A 23,936-nucleotide genomic window follows, 5' to 3' on the forward strand; every position below is an offset into this window, starting at 1 on the left:
CTTATATACACAAAAATATTTTACAATTATTTTTGAAAGCATTTATATTATGTAGTTTATTATAATTTGGCTAGAGATGAATTTCTCTCAAAAAAGTGAACATCTGCCGTTATTTATGTGATATATTTCTTAAAACTTAAACACTTTTTTGGATCAAATAATTCATTTATTGATGTCAGCGGACACATAGCTTCTTGGAAAACTCCTGAGAATTTCAAGGCTTAAATTCCAAGCTTCAGCTGGGTTACGGGTTGAGAAAGTTTTAGCTAAGAACTGGCACTAAAAGATTACAAAACATCTCACAAAGCTTAAAGCTATAGAAGACATCAAGGAGAAAAAATACCTTTTAATAAAAACATTCTAAACTCTATCCACTAAAATTTCAACTTGAGACTATTTTAGCTATACAATCTTAGTTGTTTTATAGAAGGTTGATAAAGTTCAATTTTATAACTTTAAACTTGGGTAACAAGTTTCTTGAATTTCATGTTTAAAATATAGAATATGAATAGATTCAAAGTGCATTCATTCCTGTTTAATTTCCATCTGTGGCTGTCCTTATGAGACAGGATTAGTATTAATTTCAATTTATATGTTTATAGATTCTATTAATTGTTAATTTATTAAGAATGGATAAACATGGATTGCAGACATTAGCTATATTTTTCTTGCACTTGAAAAACTTGATAAAAAGATATGAGAAAGTCTCATTAATATAGTTTAAATAAGTTTAAATGAACTTTTTATTCTTTAAAAATATTAAGCTGAACTAGCTAGAGTGTAATCCTTGAGGAGCAATTATGAGGCTTAGGAATGAACAAGCTCTCAAACTTGAATCCTAATTGTCTAATTTGATATATTCTTTCCTACCACTCAGGTCCTTTTCTCATTTGATAATGCTGTCCCATTGAAAACATGGAATTGCAGAATGTTCAAGGTAGAAGGATCGTTAAAGATAATTTAGTCCAACTTGACCCATATGGCATAGAGATATATGCAGATCTGCATGTCCAGTTCTGCAGCTAGAAACTGACACTGAGCTGAATTAAACCACACGGAGAAGAACTGAGAAATTTAAAGTAAAAGGTTAGGAAATTCGAATGTATATAAGTTCCAGAGGCCCAGTGTAACTTGAGAAAAGTCAAGGAGAGGGATTCTTTCATCATGGGAGATTTGGGGGCAGAGGGACTTAAAAGATGGGACAAGCCAAAGATGGTGACCTAGGGTGGTTTTTATGATATAACCTTTTTTCTCCTCATTCCCTATGAAATCTTCAGCCAATTCCATATTTCTCACTAATTCAAGTGAATATCTGGGGGGATGGCTTATGGAGGGAAATGAGGGAGCAATTGTTTGGATTATATTCTAATTTTTTATTTGCATTAGAATACCTACATAAGTTTATACACTTTTATTTGCATTAGAAATACTTATATAAGTTTATACACTTTCATTCTAACTTTTTTTGGGGGAAATGTATCTCCATAAGTGAATAAGAAGTTAAATTACTGATTATGTTTCAATTGGATAGTTTGATGCTTAACAGTCTTTCACTTTTCCATTCTTGCATATTTTGTAGAGAGCAATAGAAGCTCTTCGTGATAGGAAGGATCTGCATATGTTTATTTTACAGTAGAAAAATGGTAAGATTTTCCTGTCCCCAATTTTCTCTCCAAACGAATCCAAATTTCTTGTATTTTGGAATGACTCTGGGTAAAGTGGTTGTTTATAGAAAGTCTCTGATAAAATATTGAGGATATTATTAGATATTATTACATTTCCATGAATATGTTTCCCTTTATCTTTAAGAGAAGGAGAGTCAGAAGTATAACCTATCAGAGTGGGAGACAGCATAAAAGCTGGACTAAACGGATTGCTGGATGGAGGGCAAACCTGGTGTGAATGACTCAGTGAGAAGCTTCGGGTGTCCTGAGGGTAGCAGAAGGGTACAGATTTAAAGTTACGGTTAGAGTGGCTGGAAAATGGGAGACTGGTTCAGAGACATGTCACCTACTTAAAAACCGTGCCTTTTCTATCACGTCAAAGTGAATGCAAAACAAAGAACAAAAGGGTTAAAGGCTCAGGTTTAAATCCCAGGTATATGTACATTTCAATTGGAGTATTTTTTTTTTCTTTTCTAAATGATCAGTACACTGTTATTCTTTCTAAAGAAAATACTTTTCTTAACTACTCTCTATTTTTAAACTTCTCCCACAAAGATGAGAAAACATTTAAAAATCATTGGGGCTAGTATTTTCTAGAAAAATACTCTAAATATTTGCATTTGCCCTTATGCCAGAGCCCGTTGATGACTGACTAAACAGAGTTTGCAAGTTTGAAGAACAGGACATTTAGAAATAACTAACAATTATGTAGGTTTATTTCTCTCAGTATAGAATGTTCACATAGAATTAATGCCAGAGGTTTTCAGAGAAAAATGCAGAAATTTTTACTTTGCAAATCCAGAAGATGCAATTGTTCAAATATTTCTTATTAAGAAACATTCATTTTAAGTATGCAGATATCATTGAGAATTAAATATTTTAATTTCTAAACTATTAATCTTTTAGTAGGATGCACATATGCAAAATGCCTTATTAGTACTGTAAGAAAAGATTCTTGGCCAGGCGCGGTGGCTTATGACTGTAATCCCAGCACTTTGGGAGGCCGAGGTGGGCGGATGACGAGGTCAGGAGATCGAGACCATCCTGGCACAAGATGAAACCCCGTCTCTACTAAAAATACAAAAAATTAGCCAGGCGTGTTGGCGGGCACCTGTAGTCCCAGCTACTCGGGAGGCTGAGGCAGGAGAATGGCGTGAACTCGGGAGGCGGAGCTTGCAAGTGAGCCGAGATAGTGCCACTGCACTCCAGTCTGGGCAAAAGAGTGAGACTCCATCTCAAAAAAAAAAAAAAAAAAAGAAAAGATTCCTTTAGGTTTCATCAATTTTGTTTTAAAGCTAGGGCTCCTCTTCATTAGATAAAGGAAAATCAATTCAAAGTTTCTATTCAGTCATAACGAATTTGAGTTTTTTTAGGTTTCTTTGTATTTAACAATATATTACATTATAATATTGTGGTGAAAACTAAATGGACTAATATTATTCTTTTCATTTGTTAAATGAAAAAGTATGCACAAAGTATATGTGAGAGTGACAAAGGCCTGAATTTGTCAATTAGTAACAACTGTATTCAACAGTAAGGATTTTATGTTTGGGTAGGCCTTTCCCAGGGACTTCTACAAGGAAAAAGGACTTTCCCAGGGACTTCTACAAGGAAAAAGCTAGGGTTGGTTACTGATTTCTAATAAATAATGCCTACAATTTCTAGGAAGTTAAAAGTTGACATAATTTATCCAAGAAAGAATTATTTTCTTAACTTAGAAAGACAGAATAGTTTCTTTTTTCTTTTCAGATGTAGGTTTTTCTGGCTTTAGAAAAAATGCTTGTTTTTCTTCAATGGAAAATAGGCACACTTCTTTTATGTCTGTTCATCTGTAGTCAGAAAGACAAATCTGGTATTTCCTTTCAGGACTCCCTTGAGTCATTAAAAAAAAATCTTCCTATCTATCTATGTATCTATCATCCATCTAGCTTTGATTTTTTCCTCTTCTGTGCTTTATTGTTTAATTAGTACCCATTTCTGAAGAAGAAATAAAATAAGATTATAGAAAATAATTTCTTTCATTGTAAGACTGAATAGAAAAAGTTTTCTTTCATTATAAGACAGTAGAAAAAATAATACTTTGTTAGTCTCTGTGCCTCTATGTGCCATGGGGAAATTTGACTGCTGGTTTTGACTCACTTAGTTATTTAATTAAGTAAAATAACTGGCTTAGTACTAATTATTGTTCTGTAGTATCAGAGAAAGTTGTTTTTCCTACTGGTTGAGCTCAGTAGTTCTTCATATTCTGAGCAAAAGGGCAGAGGTAGGATAGCTTTTCTGAGGTAGAGATAAGAACCTTGGGTAGGGAAGGAAGATTTATGAAATATTGAAAAAATTAGTCTTCCTTTGCTTTGTTTTTAGACATAATGTTAAATGTATTTTCAAATTTAAAGCAACATAAAAGAACAGGTGATTTTTCTACTTATTGAAAGAGAGAAAGGAAAAAAATATGAAACAGGGATGGAAAGAATCCTATGCCTGGTGAAGGTCAAGAGTTCTCATAACCTACAGAGAATTTGGAGTCATCCTGTCCTATTGTATATTATGGCAAAGATAATCATCATCTCATTTGGGTCCATTTTCCTCTCCATCTCTGCTTAACTGAAGATCCCATGAGATATGCTCACGCTGAATCTAAATAGCCTATCTCAGGGCTTGAATCACATGTGGGCCACAGCAGGAATGAGAACATGGAATTTCTAAGTCCTATCTTACTTGTTATTGTTGCTATGTCTTTTTCTTAGTTTGCATCTGAGGCAACATCAGCTTTTTCAGACAGAATGGCTTCAGAATAGTAAAAAAGATACAGAAGCCCTAAAATACATATATATGTATATGTGTGTGTGCATGCATGAGCACTTGTGTGTAAATTTTTCATTATAGATAAAAGCACACTTGGAATTAGCAATAGATGCAATTTGGGACTTAACTCTTTCAGTATGTCTTATTTCTTAGCAAAGTATTTAGTTTGGTTACTAATTACTAAACATTGAGAACTAAATTGCAAGCACTGAGAACTAAAATGTTCAAGTGGGAAATTATAGTTAAAGACCATGGTAATGAATAAAAGGTACAAATCATTTAAACTCTTATGTAAAATTTGGTAAGATGTTTTACACAACGTTAGTACATTGACAAGGTCTTGTGGAGAAAACAGTTCCAGATGGTAAATATACACAAGGGATTTAGTCAAACAATTTTTTGGCAAGAATATTATGAATTTTGTAATTGGTTGGGAGCCAATGAAATACAAAGATGAGTCTAGTTAATAATCTACAATTATTGGTTAAAGAAGTATATTAGTGCTAATTTCCCTCCGTTTGTCCTAGCTTTTCTCTTCTGTCAACCCCACAAACCTTTGGCACGATGAAGTGGGTAACCTTTATTTCCCTTCTTTTTCTCTTTAGCTCAGCTTATTCCAGGGGTGTGTTTCGTCGAGATGCACGTAAGAAATCCATTTTTCTATTGTTCAACTTTTATTCTATTTTCCCAGTAAAATAAAGTTTTAGTAAACTCTGCATCTTTAAAGAATTATTTTGGCATTTATTTCTAAAATGGCATAGTAGTTTGTATTTGTGAAGTCTTACAAGGTTATCTTATTAATAAAATTCAAACATCCTAGGTAAAAAAAAAAAAGTCAGAATTGTTTAGTGACTGTAATTTTCTTTTGCGCACTAAGGAAAGTGCAAAGTAACTTAGAGTGACTTAAACTTCACAGAATAGAGTTGAAGATTGAATTCATAACTATCCCAAAGGCCTACCCATTGCACTATGCTTTATTTAAAAACTACAAAACCTGTGCTGTTGATCTCATAAATAGAACTTGTATTTATGTTTACTTTCATTTTAGCCTGTCTTCTTGGTTGCTGTTGATAGACACTGAAAGAGTATTAGATATTATCTAAGTTTGAATATAGGGCTATAAATATTTAATAATTTTAAAAATAGTATTCTTGGTAATTGAATTATTCTTCTGTTTAAAGGCAGAAGAAATAATTGACCATCATCCTGAGTTTTTCTGTAGGAATCAGAGCCCAATATTTTGAAACAAATGTATAATCTAAGTCATAATGGAAATAAATACAAAAAGTAACATTATTACTTCTTGTTTTCTTCAGGATTTAACAATCCTTTTTTTTCTTCCCTTGCCCAGACAAGAGTGAGGTTGCTCATCGGTTTAAAGATTTGGGAGAAGAAAAGTTCAAAGCCTTGTAAGTTAAAATATTGATGAATCAAATTTAATGTTTCTAACAGTGTTGTTTATTATTCTAAAGTGCTTATATTTCCTTGTCATCAGGGTTCAGATTCTAAAACAGTGCTGTCTAGTAGAGTTTTCTGCATTGAGGAAGATATTCTGTATCTAGGCTATCCAATAAGGTAGTCACTGGTCACATGGCTATTGAGTACTTCAAATATGACAAGTGCAACGGAGAAACAAAAACTTAAATTGTATTTAATTGTAGTTAATTTGAATGTATATAGTCACATGTGGCTAATGGCTACTGTATTGGACAATACAGCTCTGGAACTTGCTTGGTGGAAAGAACTTTAATGTAGGTTTCCTTTGGTGACTTACCCACTAAATCTTCTTTACATAGCAAGCGCTCCTGTGCTTAGTTGGGAATATTTAATTTTTTTTTTTTTTTTTTTTTTTTTTAAGACGGGGTCTTTCTCTGTCGCCCAGGCTGGAGTGCAGTGGTGCGATCTTGGCTCACTGCAAACTCTGCCTCCCGGGTTCACACCATTCTCCTGCCTCAGCCTCCCGAGTAGCTGGTACTACAGGTGCCCACCATCATGCCCGGCTAATTTTTGTATTTTTAGTAGAGATGGGGTTTCACTATGTGCCAGGATGGTCTCGATCTCCTGACCTCGTGATCTGCCCACCTCGGCCTCCCAAAGTACTGGTATTACAGGCGTGAGCCACTGCGCCCAGCCTATTTAAATATTTTTTAATCTAGTAAAAAATGAGAAAATAGTTTGTTTTTTTAAAAGTCTACCAAATCCTACAGGCTAATTAAAGACACGTGTGGGGATCACGTGCGGTGGTTCACACCTGTAATCCCAGCAGTTTGGAAGGCTGATGCAGGAGGATTGCTTCAGCCCAGGAGTTCAAGACCAACCTGGGCAAGTCTCTAAAAAGGCAAAACAAACAAACAAAAAAAATTAGCCAGGCATGGTGGCACATGCCTGTAGTCCTAGCTACTTAGGAGGCTGACGTAGGAGGATCGTTTGGACCTGAGAGGTCAAGGCTACAGTGAGCCATGATTGTGCCACTGCAATCCAGCCTGGGTGACAGAGTGAGACCCTGTCTCAAAAAAGAAAAAAGGAAATGTGTGGGATTTGTTTTAGTTTTAAGTAATTCTAAGGATTTTTAAAATGCCTAGTCTTGACAATTACATCTATTTGGCATACAATTTGCTTGTTTAATCTACGTGTGTGCATAGATCTACTGACACACGCATACATATAAACATTAGGGAACTACCATTCTCTTTGCGTAGGAAGTCACATATGCCTATCTAGGCCTCAGGTCATACCTGATATGAATAGGCTTTCTGGATAATGGTGAAGAAGATGTATAAAAGATAGAACGTATACCCATACATGATTTTTTCTCTAGTGTAGCAACCTGTTACATTAAAGTTTTATTATACTACATTTTTCTACATCCTTTGTTTCAGGGTGCTGATTGCCTTTGCTCAGTATCTTCAGCAGTGTCCATTTGAAGATCATGTAAAATTAGTGAACGAAGTAACTGAATTTGCAAAAACATGTGTTGCTGATGAGTCAGCTGAAAATTGTGACAAATCACTTGTAAGTACATTCTAATTTTGGAGATTCTTTCTTCTGTTTGAAGTCATCCCAAGCATTTCAAAGGAATTTTTTTTAAGTTTTCTCAATGATTATTAAATGTCCTGATTTGTAAGAAACACTCAAAAGTTGCTCATAGACTGATAAGCCATTGTTTCTTTTGTGATAGAGATGCTTTAGCTATGTCCACAGTTTTAAAATCATTTCTTTATTGAGACCAAACACAACAGTCATGGTGTATTTAAATGGCAATTTGTCATTTGTAAACACCTCTTTTTAAAATTTGAGGTTTGGTTTCTTTTTGTAGAGGCTAATAGGGATATGATAGCATGTATTTATTTATTTATTTATCTTATTTTATTATAGTAAGAACCCTTAACATGAGATCTACCCCCTTACATTTTTAAGTGTACAATCCATTATTGTTAACTACGGGTACACTGTTGTGTAGCTTACTCATCTTGCTTTATTAAAACTTTGTGCCCATTGATTAGTAACCCCTCATTTCCTCCTCCCCCAGCCACTGGCAACCATCATTATACTCTTTGATTCTATGAGTTTGACTATTTTAGCTACCTCATATAAGTGGTATCATGTACTGTTTGTCTTTTTGTGACTGACTTATTTCCCTTAGCATAGTGCATTCAAAGTCCAACCATGTTGTTGCCTATTGCAGAATTTCCTTCTTTTCAAGGCTGAATAATATTCCAGTGCATGTGTGTACCACATTTTCTTTATCCATTAATTTGTTGATAGACATTTAGGTTGGTTTTCTACATCTTGACTATCATGAATAGTGTTGCAATGAACACAGGAGAGCTACTATCTGTTAGAGATGATAGCATGGTTTTTATCATCAGAAAACACCAACTGATTTCTATGCTAATTTTGTTACCTGGGTGGAATAATAGTACAGCTATATATTCCTCATTTTAGATATCTTGTATTTCTACATACAATAAAAAAGCAGAGTACTTTGTCATGTTGCAGAACTTTAAACTTTTAGTATTTCCAGATCAATCTTCAAAACAAGGACAGGTTTATCTTTCTCTCACCACTCAATCTATGTATACCTCTTGTGGGCAAGGCCAGTTTTTATCACTGGAGCCATTCCCCTTCTTATTATGTATCTCTCCCTCACAGCAGAGTCAGGACTTTAACTTTACACAATACTATGGCTCTACATATGAAATCTTAAAAATACATAAAAATTAATAAATTCTGTCTATAGTAGTATATTTTCCCTGGGGTTACAGTTACTTTCATAATAAAAATTAGAGATAAGGAAAGGACTCATTTATTGGAAAGTGATTTTAGGTAACATTTCTGGAAGAAAAATGTCTATATCTTAATAGTCACTTAATATATGATGAATTGTGTTACTCCTCAGTTTTCAATGGCATATACTAAAACATGGCCCTCTAAAAAGGGGGCAAATGAAATGAGAAACTCTCTGAATGTTTTTCTCCCCTAGCTGAATTCACCTGCTGCTTAGAAGCTTATTTTCCCTTGATTTCTGTTACAATTATTGCTCTTACCCTTTAGTTTTAAGTTTCAAAATAGGAGTCATATAACTTTCCTTAAAGCTATTGACTGTGTTTTTGTCCTGTTTTATTCACCATAAGTTATAGTGTGAGAGTTAATTCTTATGAAAATTATATAGAGATGGTTAAATCATCAGAAACTCTAAACCTGGGTTGGGAGGGAAAGCGGATTTTTAAATGATTTCCTGACCAAGCTTAACCAGTATATGAAATCCTTTGTACTGTTCTTTGGCTATAAAGAAAAAAGGTACTGTCTAGCGACCGAAACCTGCTTTCTTCCATTTAGCATACCCTTTTTGGAGACAAATTATGCACAGTTGCAACTCTTCGTGAAACCTATGGTGAAATGGCTGACTGCTGTGCAAAACAAGAACCTGAGAGAAATGAATGCTTCTTGCAACACAAAGATGACAACCCAAACCTCCCCCGACTGGTGAGACCAGAGGTTGATGTGATGTGCACTGCTTTTCATGACAATGAAGAGACATTTTTGAAAAAGTAAGTAATCAGATGTTTATAGTTCAAAATTAAAAAGCATGGAGTAACTCCATAGGCCAACACTCTATAAAAATTACCATAACAAAAATATTTTCAACATTAAGACTTGGAAGTTTTGTTATGATGATTTTTTAAAGAAGTAGTATTTGATACCACAAAATTCTACACAGCAAAAAATATAATCAAAGATATTTTGAAGTTTATTGAAACAGGATACAATCTTTCTGAAAAATTTAAGATAGACAAATTATTTAATGTATAACGAAGATATGTATATATGGTTGTTATAATTGATTTCGTTTTAGTCAGCAACATTATATTGCCAAAATTTAACCATTTATGCACACACACACACACTCACACACACACTTAACCCTTTTTTCCACAGACTTAAAGAATGACAAAGACAAGACCATCATGTGCAAATTGAGCTTAATTGGTTAATTAGATATCTTTGGATTTTGGAGGTTCTGGGGAGAATGTCGATTACAATTATTTCTGTAATACTGTCTGCTATAGAAAAGTGACTGTTTTTCTTTTTCAAAATTTAGATACTTATATGAAATTGCCAGAAGACATCCTTACTTTTATGCCCCAGAACTCCTTTTCTTTGCTGTAAGGTATAAAGCTGCTTTTACAGAATGTTGCCAAGCTGCAGATAAAGCTGCCTGCCTGTTGCCAAAGGTATTATGCAAAAGAATAGAAAAAAAGAGTTCATTATCCAACCTGATTTTGTCCATTTTGTGGCTAGATTTAGGGAACCTGAGTGTCTGATATAAACTTTCCGACATGGTCAAAAAAGCCTTCCTTTCATCTGTCTTGAAAATCTTTCATCTTTGAAGGCCTATACTCTCATTTCTTCTTTTAAGATTTGCCAATGATGATCTGTCAGAGGTAATCACTGTGCATGTGTTTAAACATTTCACCACTTTTTATGGTGGTGATCACTATAGTGAAATACTGAAACTTGTTTGTCAAATTGCACAGCAAGGGGCCACAGTTCTTGTTTATCTTTTCATGATAATTTTTAGTAGGGAGAGAATTCAAAGTAGAGAATTTTACTGCATCTAGATGCCTGAGTTCATGCATTCATTCCATAAATATATACTATGGAATGCTTTATTTTCTTTTCTGAGGAGTTTACTGATGTTGGTGGAGGAGAGACTGAAATGAATTATACACAAAATTTAAAAATTAGCAAAATTGCAGTCCCTGGGATATTAGCATACTCTTTCTCTGACTTTTCTCCCACTTTTAAGGCTCTTTTTCCTGGCAATGTTTCCAGTCGGTTTCTAACTACCTAGGGAATTCTTCTATGACCAGAATGATCGAATGATCTTTCCTTTTCTTACAGAGCAAAATCATTATTCGCTAAAGGGAGTACTTGGGAATTTAGGCATAAATTATGCCTTCAGAATTTAATTTGGCACAGTCTCATCTGAGCTTATGGAGGGGTGTTTCATGTAGAATTTTTCTTCTAATTTTCATCAAATTATTCCTTTTTGTAGCTCGATGAACTTCGGGATGAAGGGAAGGCTTCATCTGCCAAACAGAGACTCAAGTGTGCCAGTCTCCAAAAATTTGGAGAAAGAGCTTTCAAAGCATGGTAAATATTTTTGAACATAGTTAGCATCTTTATAACGATGTAAATGATAATGCTGCAGTGACAAATTGTACATTTTTATGTATTTTGCAAAGTGCTGTCAAATACATTTCTTTGGTTGTCTGACAGGTGGAACTCTAATAGAGGTAAAAATCAGAATATCAATGACAATTTGTTGTTATTTTTAATTTTTTCTTTTCTAAATAGTTGAATAATTTAGAGGACACTGTCCTTTTTGTCCTAAAAAAAGGGACAGATATTTAAGTTCTATTTATTTATGAAATCTTGGACTCTTATTCTAATGGTTCATTATTTTTATAGAGCCGTAGGCATGGTTCTTTATTTAATTTTTTAAAGTTATTTTTAATTTTTGTGGATACATAGTAGGTATACATATTTATGGAGTATATGAGATATTTTGATATAAGTATACAACATATATAATCCCTTTATTTAATTTTATCTTCCCCCCAATGATCTAAAACTATTTGCTTGTCCTTTTATGTCTTATAGTTAAATTCAGTCACCAACTAAGTTGCAGTTACTTCTTATTTTTGCATAGCTCCAGCTCTGATCTTCATCTCGTGTTTTTGCCTGAGCCTCTGCTTTCATATTACTTAGTTGGTTCTGGGAGCATACTTTAATAGCCGAGTCGAGAAAAATACTAGCTGCCCCCTCACCCACACTCCTCACCTGTTAGTCAACAGCAAATCAACATGACAGGAGATAAAATGAAAATAATAGACATTATGCATCCTCTCTAGAAACTGTCAATTGAACTGTATTTGCTCATCATTCCTACCATCTACACCACCAAAATCAACCAAATTTATGAACAAAACAACCCCAACATAAAATTATACACAGATAAACAGGCTATGTATGATTGGTTTTGGGAAAGAAGTCTCCTTTACCCGATTTAAGCAACTGTGAAATGACTAGAGAATGAAGAAAATTAGACGTTTACATCTTGTCATAGAGTTTGAAGATAGTGCTGGATCTTTCTTTTTATAAGTATGATCAATAAAAACTCCCTCATTCTGTAGAAGTTATGATTTCTTTTCTAAGAGACCTTTAGAAGTCAGAAAAAATGTGTTTCAATTGAGAAAAAAGATAACTGGAGTTTATGTAGTACTTCCTAGATTATAAAATGCTTTTGTATGTATTATCTAATTTAATCCTCAAAACAATTCTTCAATTTAGCGTGTTGTCATGACACTGCAGAGGCTGAAGCTCAGAGAGGCTGAGCCCTCTGCTAACAAGTCCTACTGCTAACAAGTGATAAAGCCAGAGCTGGAAGTCGCATCTGGACTCCAAACCTGATGCTTCTCAGCCTGTTGCCCCTTTTAGAGTTCCTTTTTAATTTCTGCTTTTATGACTTGCTAGATTTCTACCTACCACACACACTCTTAAATGGATAATTCTGCCCTAAGGAAAAATGATTACCATTTGGTTCAGAACTAGAACTAATGAATTTTAAAAATTATTTCTGTATGTCCATTTTGGATTTTCTTATGAGAAATAGTATTTGCCTAGTGCTTTCATATAAAATATCACATGATAACACCGTTTTGATTGGCGATTTTCTTTTTAGGGCAGTAGCTCGCCTGAGCCAGAGATTTCCCAAAGCTGAGTTTGCAGAAGTTTCCAAGTTAGTGACAGATCTTACCAAAGTCCACACGGAATGCTGCCATGGAGATCTGCTTGAATGTGCTGATGACAGGGTAAAGAGTCGTCGTCGATATGCTTTTTGGTAGCTTGCATGCTCAAGTTGATAGAATGGATGCGTTTGGTATCATTGGTGATGGCTGACAGTGGGTTGAGATTGTGTTCTGTGCTTTCATCTGCCCTATCTTCAATCTTTCCCTGCCTGTGGTGGTGGTACCTTTCTGTTTTTAACCTGGCTATAAATTACCAGATAAACCCATTCACTGATTTGTAACTCCTTTCAGTCATGCTCTAACTGTAAATGAAGGCTTAAACTGAAGTAGAACAGTTACAAGGTTCTACTTGGTAGAACATCTGCAAGGTAGATGTCTAAGAAAATTTTTTTTTTCTTTTTTTAAGAGGGAGTTTCGCTCTTGTTTCCCAGGCTGTAGTGCAATGGTGTGATCTTGGCTCAGCGCAAACTCTGCCTCCTGGGTTCAAGTGATTCTCATGCCTCAGCCTCCCAAGTAGCTGGGATTACAGGCATGCACCACCACACCTGGCTAATTTTGTATTTTTAGTAGAGGCGAGGTTTCACCATATTGTCCAGACTGGTCTCGAACTCCTGACCTCAGGTGATCCACCTGCCTTGGCCTCCCAAAGTGCTGGGATTACAGGCATGAGCCACCTTGCCTGGCCTAAGAAGAGTTTTTGAGGGAGGTAGGTGGACTTGGAGAAGGTCACTACTTGAAGAGATTTTTGGAAGTGATGTATTGTTCTTCTCTATACTCCTTCCCTTAATTAACTCTCTTTGTTAGATGTGCAAATATTTGGAATGATATCTCTTTTCTCCAAACTTATAATATTTTCTTTCTCCCTTTCTTCAAGATTAAACTTATGGGCAAATACTAGAATCCTAATCTCTCATGGCACTTTCTGGAAAATTTAAGGTGGTTATTTTATGTATGTAAGCAGGGCCTATGACTATGATCTTGACTCATTTTTCAAAAATCTTCTATATTTTATTTAGTTATTTGGTTTCAAAAGGCCTGCACTTAATTTTGGGGGATTATTTGGAAAAAACAGCATTGAGTTTTAATGAAAAAAACTTAAATGCCCTAACAGTAGAAACATAAAATTAATAAATAACTGAGCTGAGCACCTGCTACTGATTAGTCTATTTTAATTAAGTGGGAATGTTTTTGTAGTCCTATCTACATCTCCAGGTTTAGGAGCAAACAGAGTATGTCCATAGAAGGAACACATGTATGGTCTTAGAATACAATGAATATGTTCTGCCAACTAAATAAAGGTCTGAGGAGAAAGTGTAGCAATGTCAATTCGTGTTGAACAATTTCCACCAACTTACTTATAGGCGGACCTTGCCAAGTATATCTGTGAAAATCAAGATTCAATCTCCAGTAAACTGAAGGAATGCTGTGAAAAACCTCTGTTGGAAAAATCTCACTGTCTTGCCGAAGTGGAAAATGATGAGATGCCTGCTGACTTGCCTTCATTAGCTGCTGATTTTGTTGAAAGTAAGGATGTTTGCAAAAACTATGCTGAGGCAAAGGATGTCTTCCTGGGCATGTGAGTACATAAGAAATTATTCTTTTATAGCTTTGGCATGACCTCACAACTTAGGAGGATAGTCTAAGCTTTTCTGTGGAGTTGCTACAATTTCCCTGCTGCCCAGAATGTTTCTTCATCCTTCCCTTTCCTAGGCTTTAACAATTTTTGAAATAGTTAATTAGTCGAATACATTGTCATAAAATAATACATGCTCATGGCAAAAGCTCAACATTCCTTACTCCTTAGGGGTATTTCTGAAAATACCTCTAGAAACATTTTGTGTATATATAAATTATGTATACTTCATTCATTCATTCCAAGTGTATTTCTTGAACATCTATAATATATGTGTGTGACTATGTATTGCCTGTTTGTCTAACTAATCTAATCTAATCTAGTCTATCTATCTAATTTATGCAATGATAGCAAAGAAGTATAAAAAGAAATATAGAGTCTGACACCAGGTGCTTTATATTTGGTGAAACGACCAGAAGTTTAGTATAATGGCAATATGGTATGCAAGTCTATTACAAAATAAATGTTTATATATTGTCAGAAATTGTGGTGATAAACTTTGCATTTTTGTTGTTGGATTATGATAATGCACTAAATAATATTTCCTAAAATTATGTACCCTACAAGATTTCACTCATACAGAGAAGAAAGAGAATATTTTAAGAACATATCTCTACCCATCTATTTATCAGAATCCTTTTGAGATGTAGTTTAAATCAAACAAAATGTTAGTAAAAATAACAGGTGTCATTCATCAAAGACTTCATATGTGCCAAGCAGTGTGTTCTTTGTGTAGATTATGTCATGTAGTTCTCATAATCCACCTTCTGAGATACTATTTATTTTTTGAGACAGGGTTTTACTCTTGTTGCCCAGGCTGTAGTGCAATGGTGCCATCTCGGCTCACCACAACCTCCGCCTCCCAGGTTCAAGCAATTCTCCTGCCTCAGCCTCCTGAGTAGCTGGGATTACAGGCATGCACCACCGTGCCTGGCTAATTTTGTATTTTTGATAGAGATGGGGTTTCACCATGTTGGTCAGGCTGGTCTCAAACTCCTGACCTCAGGTGATCTGCCTGCCTCAGCCTCCTAAAGTGCTGGGATTACAGGCGTGAGCCACTGCGCCCAGCCGACAGATACTGTTATTATCTCCATTCTACCGAGAAGTAGACTAAGGCTCTGATCATTTAAATAAGTTGCCTAAGGTGATGCAGTAATATAAGTGGCAGAGCTAGGAATTGAGCCTTGGTAGCTTTAACTCTGGACCCCAAGTCCTTAGCTACTAAGTTTTACTGCATGGGGTTTAGTCAAATTAAGACTTTTGGAATATGAGTTACTTTTGAGATTAGCTCTGTGATATTTTTTGTGCTCATTTGTCCAACAAAGTCTATTTTATTTTCATCTTAATTAGGTTTTTGTATGAATATGCAAGAAGGCATCCTGATTACTCTGTCGTGCTGCTGCTGAGACTTGCCAAGACATATGAAACCACTCTAGAGAAGTGCTGTGCCGCTGCAGATCCTCATGAATGCTATGCCAAAGTGGTAGGTTTATTGTTGGAAAAAAATATAGTTCTTTGACTGATGATTCCAATAATGAGAAAGAAAAATAATGCAAGAATGTAAAATAATATACAGTGCAATTTAGATCTTTTCTTGAGATGGTTTCAATTCTGCAATCTTAAACGTGAAAGAAAAAGTAGCCTTAGAATGATTAACAAAATTTAGACTAGTTAGTCTAGAATAGAAAGATCTGAATAGAGCAATCTCTAAAAAATTTTGATCTTTTTTTCTGTTTTTCACAATCCTGAGAACAAAAAAAAATTAAAGTAAATTTAAATGTTAATTAGAAGATATTTAACTTAGATGTAAAGTGAGTTAACCTGATTCCAGGATTAATCAAGTACTGGAATTAGTATCTTAAGGCAAATTATAGAACCTATCCCTTTAGAATATTTTCAAATCTTTTTGAGAATGTTTAGGAATAGTTTTACAAGAAATTAAGTTAGGAGAGGAAATCTGTTCTGGAGGATTTTTAGGGTTCCCACTAGCATATGTAATGGTTTCCAAACTATTCAGAATCAGAGAAAACTCATTTTTCCCGCTTTCAAGAAGCTACTGTATGCCAGGCACCATGCACAAACAATGACCAAGGTAAAATCTCTCATTTTGGAGAGCCTGGAATCTAACTGGAAAGGTGAACTAATAATAATAATGTGTACAATCATAGCCATCATTTATTAAACTTTTATTATATACAAGGCACTGTTTAATTTCATTAGCTTAACTGGTTTACAGAGCAGCTCTATGAGATGAGTGCCATCTTTGCCCCTATTTTAGGGATAAGGATTCTGAAATGTGGAGATGGTAAGTAAAATTGCACAACTGAAGAATGAGTTACATGACTTGGCTCAAATACTGGTCATTGAACTCCAGAGCCTGAATATTCTTAGCCACTTACATGATGCAAGCTCACCAAATAAATAGTTCGAATGTATTGTGACAGAATGGCATTGATATTCATTTATTCGTGTGGCTTTGAGTAGAAAGGAGAAAGGATATCATTCTTACCAGAGGGGTTAAAAACAACCTGCATCTGATCCTCAGGCATAATACTATCAACACAATTCTTTTATGTTTCAGTTTGATGAATTTAAACCTCTTGTGGAAGAGCCTCAGAATTTAATCAAACAAAATTGTGAGCTTTTTGAGCAGCTTGGAGAGTACAAATTCCAGAATGAGTAAGTAATTTTTATTGGCTTTTTTTTTTATCAATTTGTAATTATTTAAGACTTAATATACAAGCCACCTAGCACAGAACTTTTAGGAATGAAAATACATTACATATTTCTAATCACTCTTTGTCAAGAAAGATAGGAGAGGAGAGATAAAATAGTTGACGGGGTGGAGAGGCCTATATTTGAATGTAGTCTAAAAATTGTTCTCTTAAGATTGGAAGTATGTAGGCTGGGAGGGTAAATACCAAATCTTGGTATATCAGAACTGAGCATGTCCCTTGAAGGTTAAGAAATAGTTAATGGGCAAATAGAACATGGCAATATTTTGTAGAGCAGGAAGTAGTAGGCTTTCAATAGCAGTCGCTCAAAAAGTAATATGTAACCTGAACACAAAAATGTAAGAAATGAATTTAGATACATATTTGAATATTAAATTCAGGTTGTTTGGGAGATGCACCTAGTCTTTGATGGTTAAACCTTTCCCTCCATAGAAGAGACAGAGACAGAATGGCTTGCTGGACTAATGTCCCAATTCAATAGAGCCTTATCTATGAAGGTTAAAAACAAGAAGAGACATATTATACAGTAGATATTTATTGTGTGGCTCATACACATAGTGCTCTTCTGATTATGGGTTTTAGAGATAATAACAGTGAACGAGACATAGTTTCTTCGCTCGAGTAGATTACAGTCATACATTGACTTTTAATGGTGACTGGCATTCTTAATACATGATTATTATATATTAGGTACCCTGTCAGATTAATTATAATACTTTACTACTTTTAATTTAACCCTTGAACTATCCCTATTGAGTCAGATATATTTCCTTCCATTTTCTACTTGTATCTTTCAAGTTTAGCACATGCTGATATATATGAAGCTCTCTCCAGGTTTTACTGAAAGAAGAAATTAATAAATGTATTAATGTCACTGAATTAGGTAACTCACTTTCCCAAGATTATACAAGTGGTACAGGTGGAACTCAAAGCCAAGTTTAACTAGTTGTTCAGGAGAACGTTTTCTCCCCTCCACTAACCCACTACTCTGCAGATGGAGATAATACGATGAATGGAACATAGCAACATCTTGGTTGATTCCGGCCAAGTGTTCTCTGTTTTATCTACTATGTTAGACAGTTTCTTGCCTTGCTGAAAACACATGACTTCTTTTTTTCAGGCTATTAGTTCGTTACACCAAGAAAGTACCTCAAGTGTCAACTCCAACTCTTGTAGAGGTCTCAAGAAACCTAGGAAAAGTGGGCAGCAAATGTTGTAAACATCCTGAACCAAAAAGAATGCCCTGCGCAGAAGACTATGTGAGTCTTTAAAAAATATAATAAATTAATAATGAAAAAATTTTACCTTTAGATATTGATAATGCTAGCTTTCATAAGCAGAAGGAAGTAATGTGTGTGTGCATGTTTGTGTGCATGTGTGTGTGCACGCATGTGTGTGTATGTGTGATATTGGCAGTCAGGGCCCCGAGGATGATAAATTTTTTTTTTTTTTTTTTTGAGACAGAGTCTCACTTTATTGCCTAGGCTGGAGTGCAGTGGTGCCATCTCGGCTCACTGCAACCTCCGCCTCCCAGGTTCAAGCGATTCTCCTGCCTCAGCCTCCCAGATAGCTGGGACTACAGGCACATGCCGCCATGCCTGGCTAATTTTTTGTATTTTTAGTAGAAAATTTTCAGCTTCGCCTCTTTTGAATTTCTGCTCTCCTGCCTGTTCTTTAGCTGTCCGTGGTCCTGAACCAGTTATGTGTGTTGCATGAGAAAACGCCAGTAAGTGAGAGAGTCACCAAATGCTGCACGGAATCCTTGGTGAACAGGCGACCATGCTTTTCTGCTCTGGAAGTCGATGAAACATATGTTCCCAAAGAGTTTAATGCTGACACATTCACCTTCCATGCAGATATATGCACACTTTCTGAGAAGGAAAGACAAATCAAGAAACAAACGTGAGGAGTATTTCATTACTGCACGTGTTTGTAGTCTTGATAGCAAGAACTGTCAATTCAAGTTAGCAGCTTTTTCCTGAAGTAGTGATTATATTTCTTAAAGGAAAGTATTGGAGTGTTGCCCTTATTATGCTGATAAAAGTACCCAGAATAAAATGAATAACTTTTTAAAGACAAAATCCTCTGTTATAATATTGCTGAAATTATTCAGAGTAATATTGTGGATTAAAGCCACAATAGAATAACATGTTAGGCCATATTCAGTAGAAAAAGATGAACAATTAACTGATAAATTTGTGCACATGGCAAATTAGTTAGTAGGAACCATAGGATAATTTATTTCTAGATGTAAATAATTATTTTAAGTTTGCCCTATGGTGGCCCCACACATGAGACAAATCCCCAAGATGTGACTTTTGAGAATGAGACTTGGATAAAAAACATCTAGAAATGCAAGCCCTGAAGCTCAACTCCCTATTGCTATCACAGGGGTTATAATTGCATAAAATTTAGCTATAGAAAGTTGCTGTCATCTCTTGTGGGCTGTAATCATCGTCTAGGCTTAAGAGTGATATTGCAAAACCTGTCATGCCCACACAAATCTCTCCCTGGCATTGTTGTCTTTGCAGATGTCAATGAAAGAGAACCAGCAGCTCCCATGAGTTTGTATAGCCTTATTTTCTATAGCCTCCCCACTATTAGCTTTGAATGGAGCAAAGGTTAAGGACCAAATATAAAGATTCTCATCTTTATAGATGAGAAAAATTTTAAATAAAGTCCAAGATAATTAAATTTTTAAGGATCGTTTTTAGCTCTTTAATAGCTATAAAACTCAATATGACATAATATGGCACTTCCAAAATCTGAATAATATATAATTGCAATGACATACTTCTTTCCAGAGATTTACTGCAAAGAGATTTGTTGACACTACATAACGTGATGAGTGGTTTATACTGATTGTTTCAGTTGGTCTTCTCACCAACTCCATGAAAGTGGATTTTATTATCCTCATCATGCAGATGAGAATATTGAGACTTATAGTGGTGTGCCTGAGCCCCAAAGTACTCAGAGTTGCCTGGCTCCAAGATTTATAATCTTAAATGATGGGACTACCATCCTTACTCTCTCCATTTTTCTATATGTGAGTAATGTTTTTTCTGTTTTTTTTTTTTTTCTTTTTCCATTCAAACTCAGTGCACTTGTTGAGCTTGTGAAACACAAGCCCAAGGCAACAAAAGAGCAACTGAAAACTGTTATGGAGGATTTCGCAGCTTTTGTAGAGAAGTGCTGCAAGGCTGACGATAAGGAGACCTGCTTTGCCGAGGAGGTACTACAGTTCTCTTCATTTTAATATGTCCAGTATTCATTTTTGCTTGTTTGGTTAGGCTAGGGCTTAGGGATTTATGTATCAAAGGAGGCTTTGTACATGTGGGACAGGGATCTCATTTTACAAACAATTGTCTTACAAAATGAATAAAACAGCACTTTGTTTTTATCTCCTGCTCTATTGTGCCATACTATTAAATGTTTATAATGCCTGTTCTGTTTCCAAATTTGTGATGCTTATGAATATTAATAGGAATATATGTAAGGCCTGAAATATTTTGACCATGAAATCAAAACATTAATTTATTTAAACATTTACTTGAAATTTGGTGATTTGTGATTTAGTTGATTTTATAGGCTAGTGGGAGAATTTACATTCAACTGTCTGAATCACTTAAAATTGCCCTTTACGGCCTGACAGTAACTTTTTTTTATTCATTTGGGGACAACTATGTCCGTGAGCTTCCGTCCAGAGATTATAGTAGTAAATTGGAATGAAAGGATATGATGCATGTGAAATTACTTTGCAATCATCAGTAGCTTCATAAATGTTAATTTTGTATCCTAATAGTAATGCTAATATTTTCCTAACATCTGTTATGTCTTTGTGTTCAGGGTAAAAAACTTGTTGCTGCAAGTCAAGCTGCCTTAGGCTTATAACATCACAATTAAAAGCATCTCAGGTAACTATATTTTGAATTTTTTAAAAAAGTAACTATAATAGTTATTATTAAAATAACAAAGATTGACCATTTCCAAGAGCCATATAGACCAGCACCAACCACTATTCTAAACTATTTATGTATGTATATATTAGCTTTTAAAATTCTCAAAATAGTTGTTGAGTTGGGAACCACTATTATTTCTATTTTGTAGATGAGAAAATGAAGATAAACATCAAAGCATAGATTAAGTAATTTTCCAAAAGGTCAAAATTCAAAATTCAAACCAAAGTTTCAGTGTTGCCCATTGTCCTATTCTGACTTATATGATGCAGTACACAGAGCCATCCAAGTAAGTGATGGCTCAGCAGGGCATTCTAGGAATTAGGCTGAATCGTATGAAAGAGTGCTTTATTAGGGAAAAAACAGTTGAATATCAATGATTTCACCTGGTTCATCCTAATAGTTCAACTCATGCTTTCCATTGGAGAATATGATGGATCTACCTTCTGTGAACTTTATAGTGAACAATCTGCTATTACATTTCCAATTTGTCAATGCTGAGCTTTAATAGGACTTATCTTCTTATGACAAAAGGGCCCACTTTAAAATGTAAATCTTTGAACATAAACATGTTTTACCCATTTTGTTTGTAATATTTTGGCAGAATTAAAAAATAGAATAATGACAAAACATGTTGTTGTTAAAAATAAGTTATTCAACTACTTTAAAAAAATAGAGATTAGGGGGTGGGGTGGTATCTCTATGTTGCCCAGGCTGGTCTCAAACTCCTGGGCTCAAGCAATCCTCCCACCTCAGCCCCACCCAAAAAGTTATGGGATTACAGGTATGAGCCACCACACCTGGCTTCAACTACTTTTTAAACATGAATTATTTTCATATTTTACAAACTGACTGTGATGTCTATTCCACTACTATGATTTAAGTTCCTCTCTGCCCATATGATAATACCTACATATTATGCATTCAGGCAAGAAAGAAACTTTGAATCTCCACAAATTTGGTTGTGTGAAAATGTGATTTGTTTTGGTCCTAAGTGGAAAGATTTTCTTCATAGCATTCTAACTTTGAGAAGATATGTTTTTGGCTGGGCGCAGTGGCTCACGCCTGTAATCCCAGCACTTTGGGAGGCCGAGGCTGGTGGATCACGAGGTCAAGCGATCGAGACCATCCTGGCCAACATGGTGAAACCCCAGCTCTACTAAAAATACAAAAATTAGCCAGGCGTGGTGGCATGTGCCTGTAGTCCCAGCTACTCAAGAGGCTGAAGCAGGAGAATCTCTGGAACCCGGGAGGCAGAGGTTGCATTGAGCCGAGATCACGCCACTCCACTCCAGCCTGAAGACAGAGCGAGACTGTCTCAAAAAAAAAAAAAAAAAAAAAAAATAGAGAAGATACGTTTTTGCTTGTAATAACTTAGGTGAGAAGTAGGGGTTGAGTAAATAACTCCGAGGAATGACGATGAAAAGCCTCTGACTTTGAAGCTTGAGGAGTCTGATGGCACCAATGGTGTTCCCTTTCACCAATGGTGAGAAAAGAACTTAACAACATTTATTGGTGTGTCCCGTTGCCTAGCCCAACAGAAGTAGAATTCAGCAGCCAGAAGTCTAGGACAGGCTTAAATTGTTTTCACTGGTATAAATTGCAGAAAGATGATCTAAGTAATTTGGCATTTATTTTAATGGATTTGAAAAACACATGCCATTTTACAAATAAGACTTGTATTTGTCCTTTTGATTTTCAGCCTACCATGAGAATAAGAGAAAGAAAATGAAGATCAAAAGCTTATTCATCTGTTTTTCTTTTTTGTTGGTGTAAAGCCAACACCCTGTCTAAAAAACATAAATTTCTTTAATCATTTTGCCTCTTTTCTCTGTGCTTCAATTAATAAAAAATGAAAAGAATCTAATAGAGTGGTCCAGCACTGTTACTTTTCAAAGATGTGTTGCTATCCTGAAAATTCTGTAGGTTCTGTGGAAGTTCCAGTGCTCTCTCTTATTCCACTTCAGTAGAGGATTTCTAGTTTCTTGTGGGCTAATTAAATAAATCATTAATACTCTTCTAAGTTATGGATTATAAACATTCAAAATAATATTTTGACATTACGATAATTCTGAATAAAAGAACAAAAACTATGGTATAGGTAAGGAATATAAAACATGGCTTTTACCTTAGAAAAAACAATTCTAAAATTCATATGGAATCAAAAAAGAGCCTGCAGAACCAAAGTAAGACTAAGCAAAAAGAACAAATTACCTGATTTCAAACTACACTATAAGGCCATAGTCACCAAAACAGCAAGGTACTGGTATAAAAATAGGCACACAGACCAATGGAACAGAATAGAGAACCCAGAAATAAATCCACATACTTACAGCTAACTGATCTTAGACAAAGCGAACAAAAACATAAAGTGGGGAAAGGACAACTTTTTTAACAAATGGTGCTAGGATAATTGGCAAGCACATGTAGGAGACTGAGGCTAGATCCTCATCTCTCACCTTATACAAAAATCAACTCAAGATGGATTAGGAACTTAAATCTAAGACCTAAAACTATAAAAATTCTAGAAGATAACATTGGGAAAACCCTTCTAGATATGGGCTTAGGCAAAGATTTCATGACCAAGAACCCAAAGCAAATACAATAAAAACAAAGATAAATTGCTGGGACTTCATTAAACTAAAGAGCTTTTGCAAGGCAAAAGAAACAGTCAGTTGAGTAAACAGACAACCCACAGAGTGAGAAAAAAATCTTCACAATCTATACTTCTGACAAAGGACTAATATCCAGACTCTACAATGAACTCAAACAAATCAACAAGAAAAAAATTCCATCAAAAATTGGGCTAAGGACATGAATAGACAATCTCA

At 35.1% G+C, this 23,936-nt stretch overlaps 1 protein-coding gene across 1 annotated transcript; it reads left to right on the forward strand.

Annotated features, from left to right (window-relative positions):
* Positions 1–4,989: 4,989 nt before the first annotated feature.
* On the forward strand, positions 4,990–22,972 carry ALB (albumin). Its single transcript, NM_001133634.2, is given in 15 exon segments — positions 4,990–5,109; positions 5,818–5,875; positions 7,346–7,478; positions 9,306–9,517; positions 10,069–10,201; positions 11,026–11,123; positions 12,715–12,844; positions 14,143–14,357; positions 15,765–15,897; positions 16,996–17,093; positions 18,270–18,408; positions 18,828–19,051; positions 20,249–20,381; positions 20,996–21,063; positions 22,808–22,972. Coding segments are annotated over 14 exon segments (1,830 nt in total). The 5' UTR covers positions 4,990–5,030; the 3' UTR covers positions 21,041–21,063; positions 22,808–22,972.
* Positions 22,973–23,936: the final 964 nt, after the last annotated feature.

The sequence above is a fragment of the Pongo abelii genome, chromosome 3, assembly GCF_028885655.2.
Source record: "Pongo abelii isolate AG06213 chromosome 3, NHGRI_mPonAbe1-v2.0_pri, whole genome shotgun sequence".
Taxonomy (NCBI): Eukaryota; Metazoa; Chordata; class Mammalia; order Primates; family Hominidae; genus Pongo; species Pongo abelii.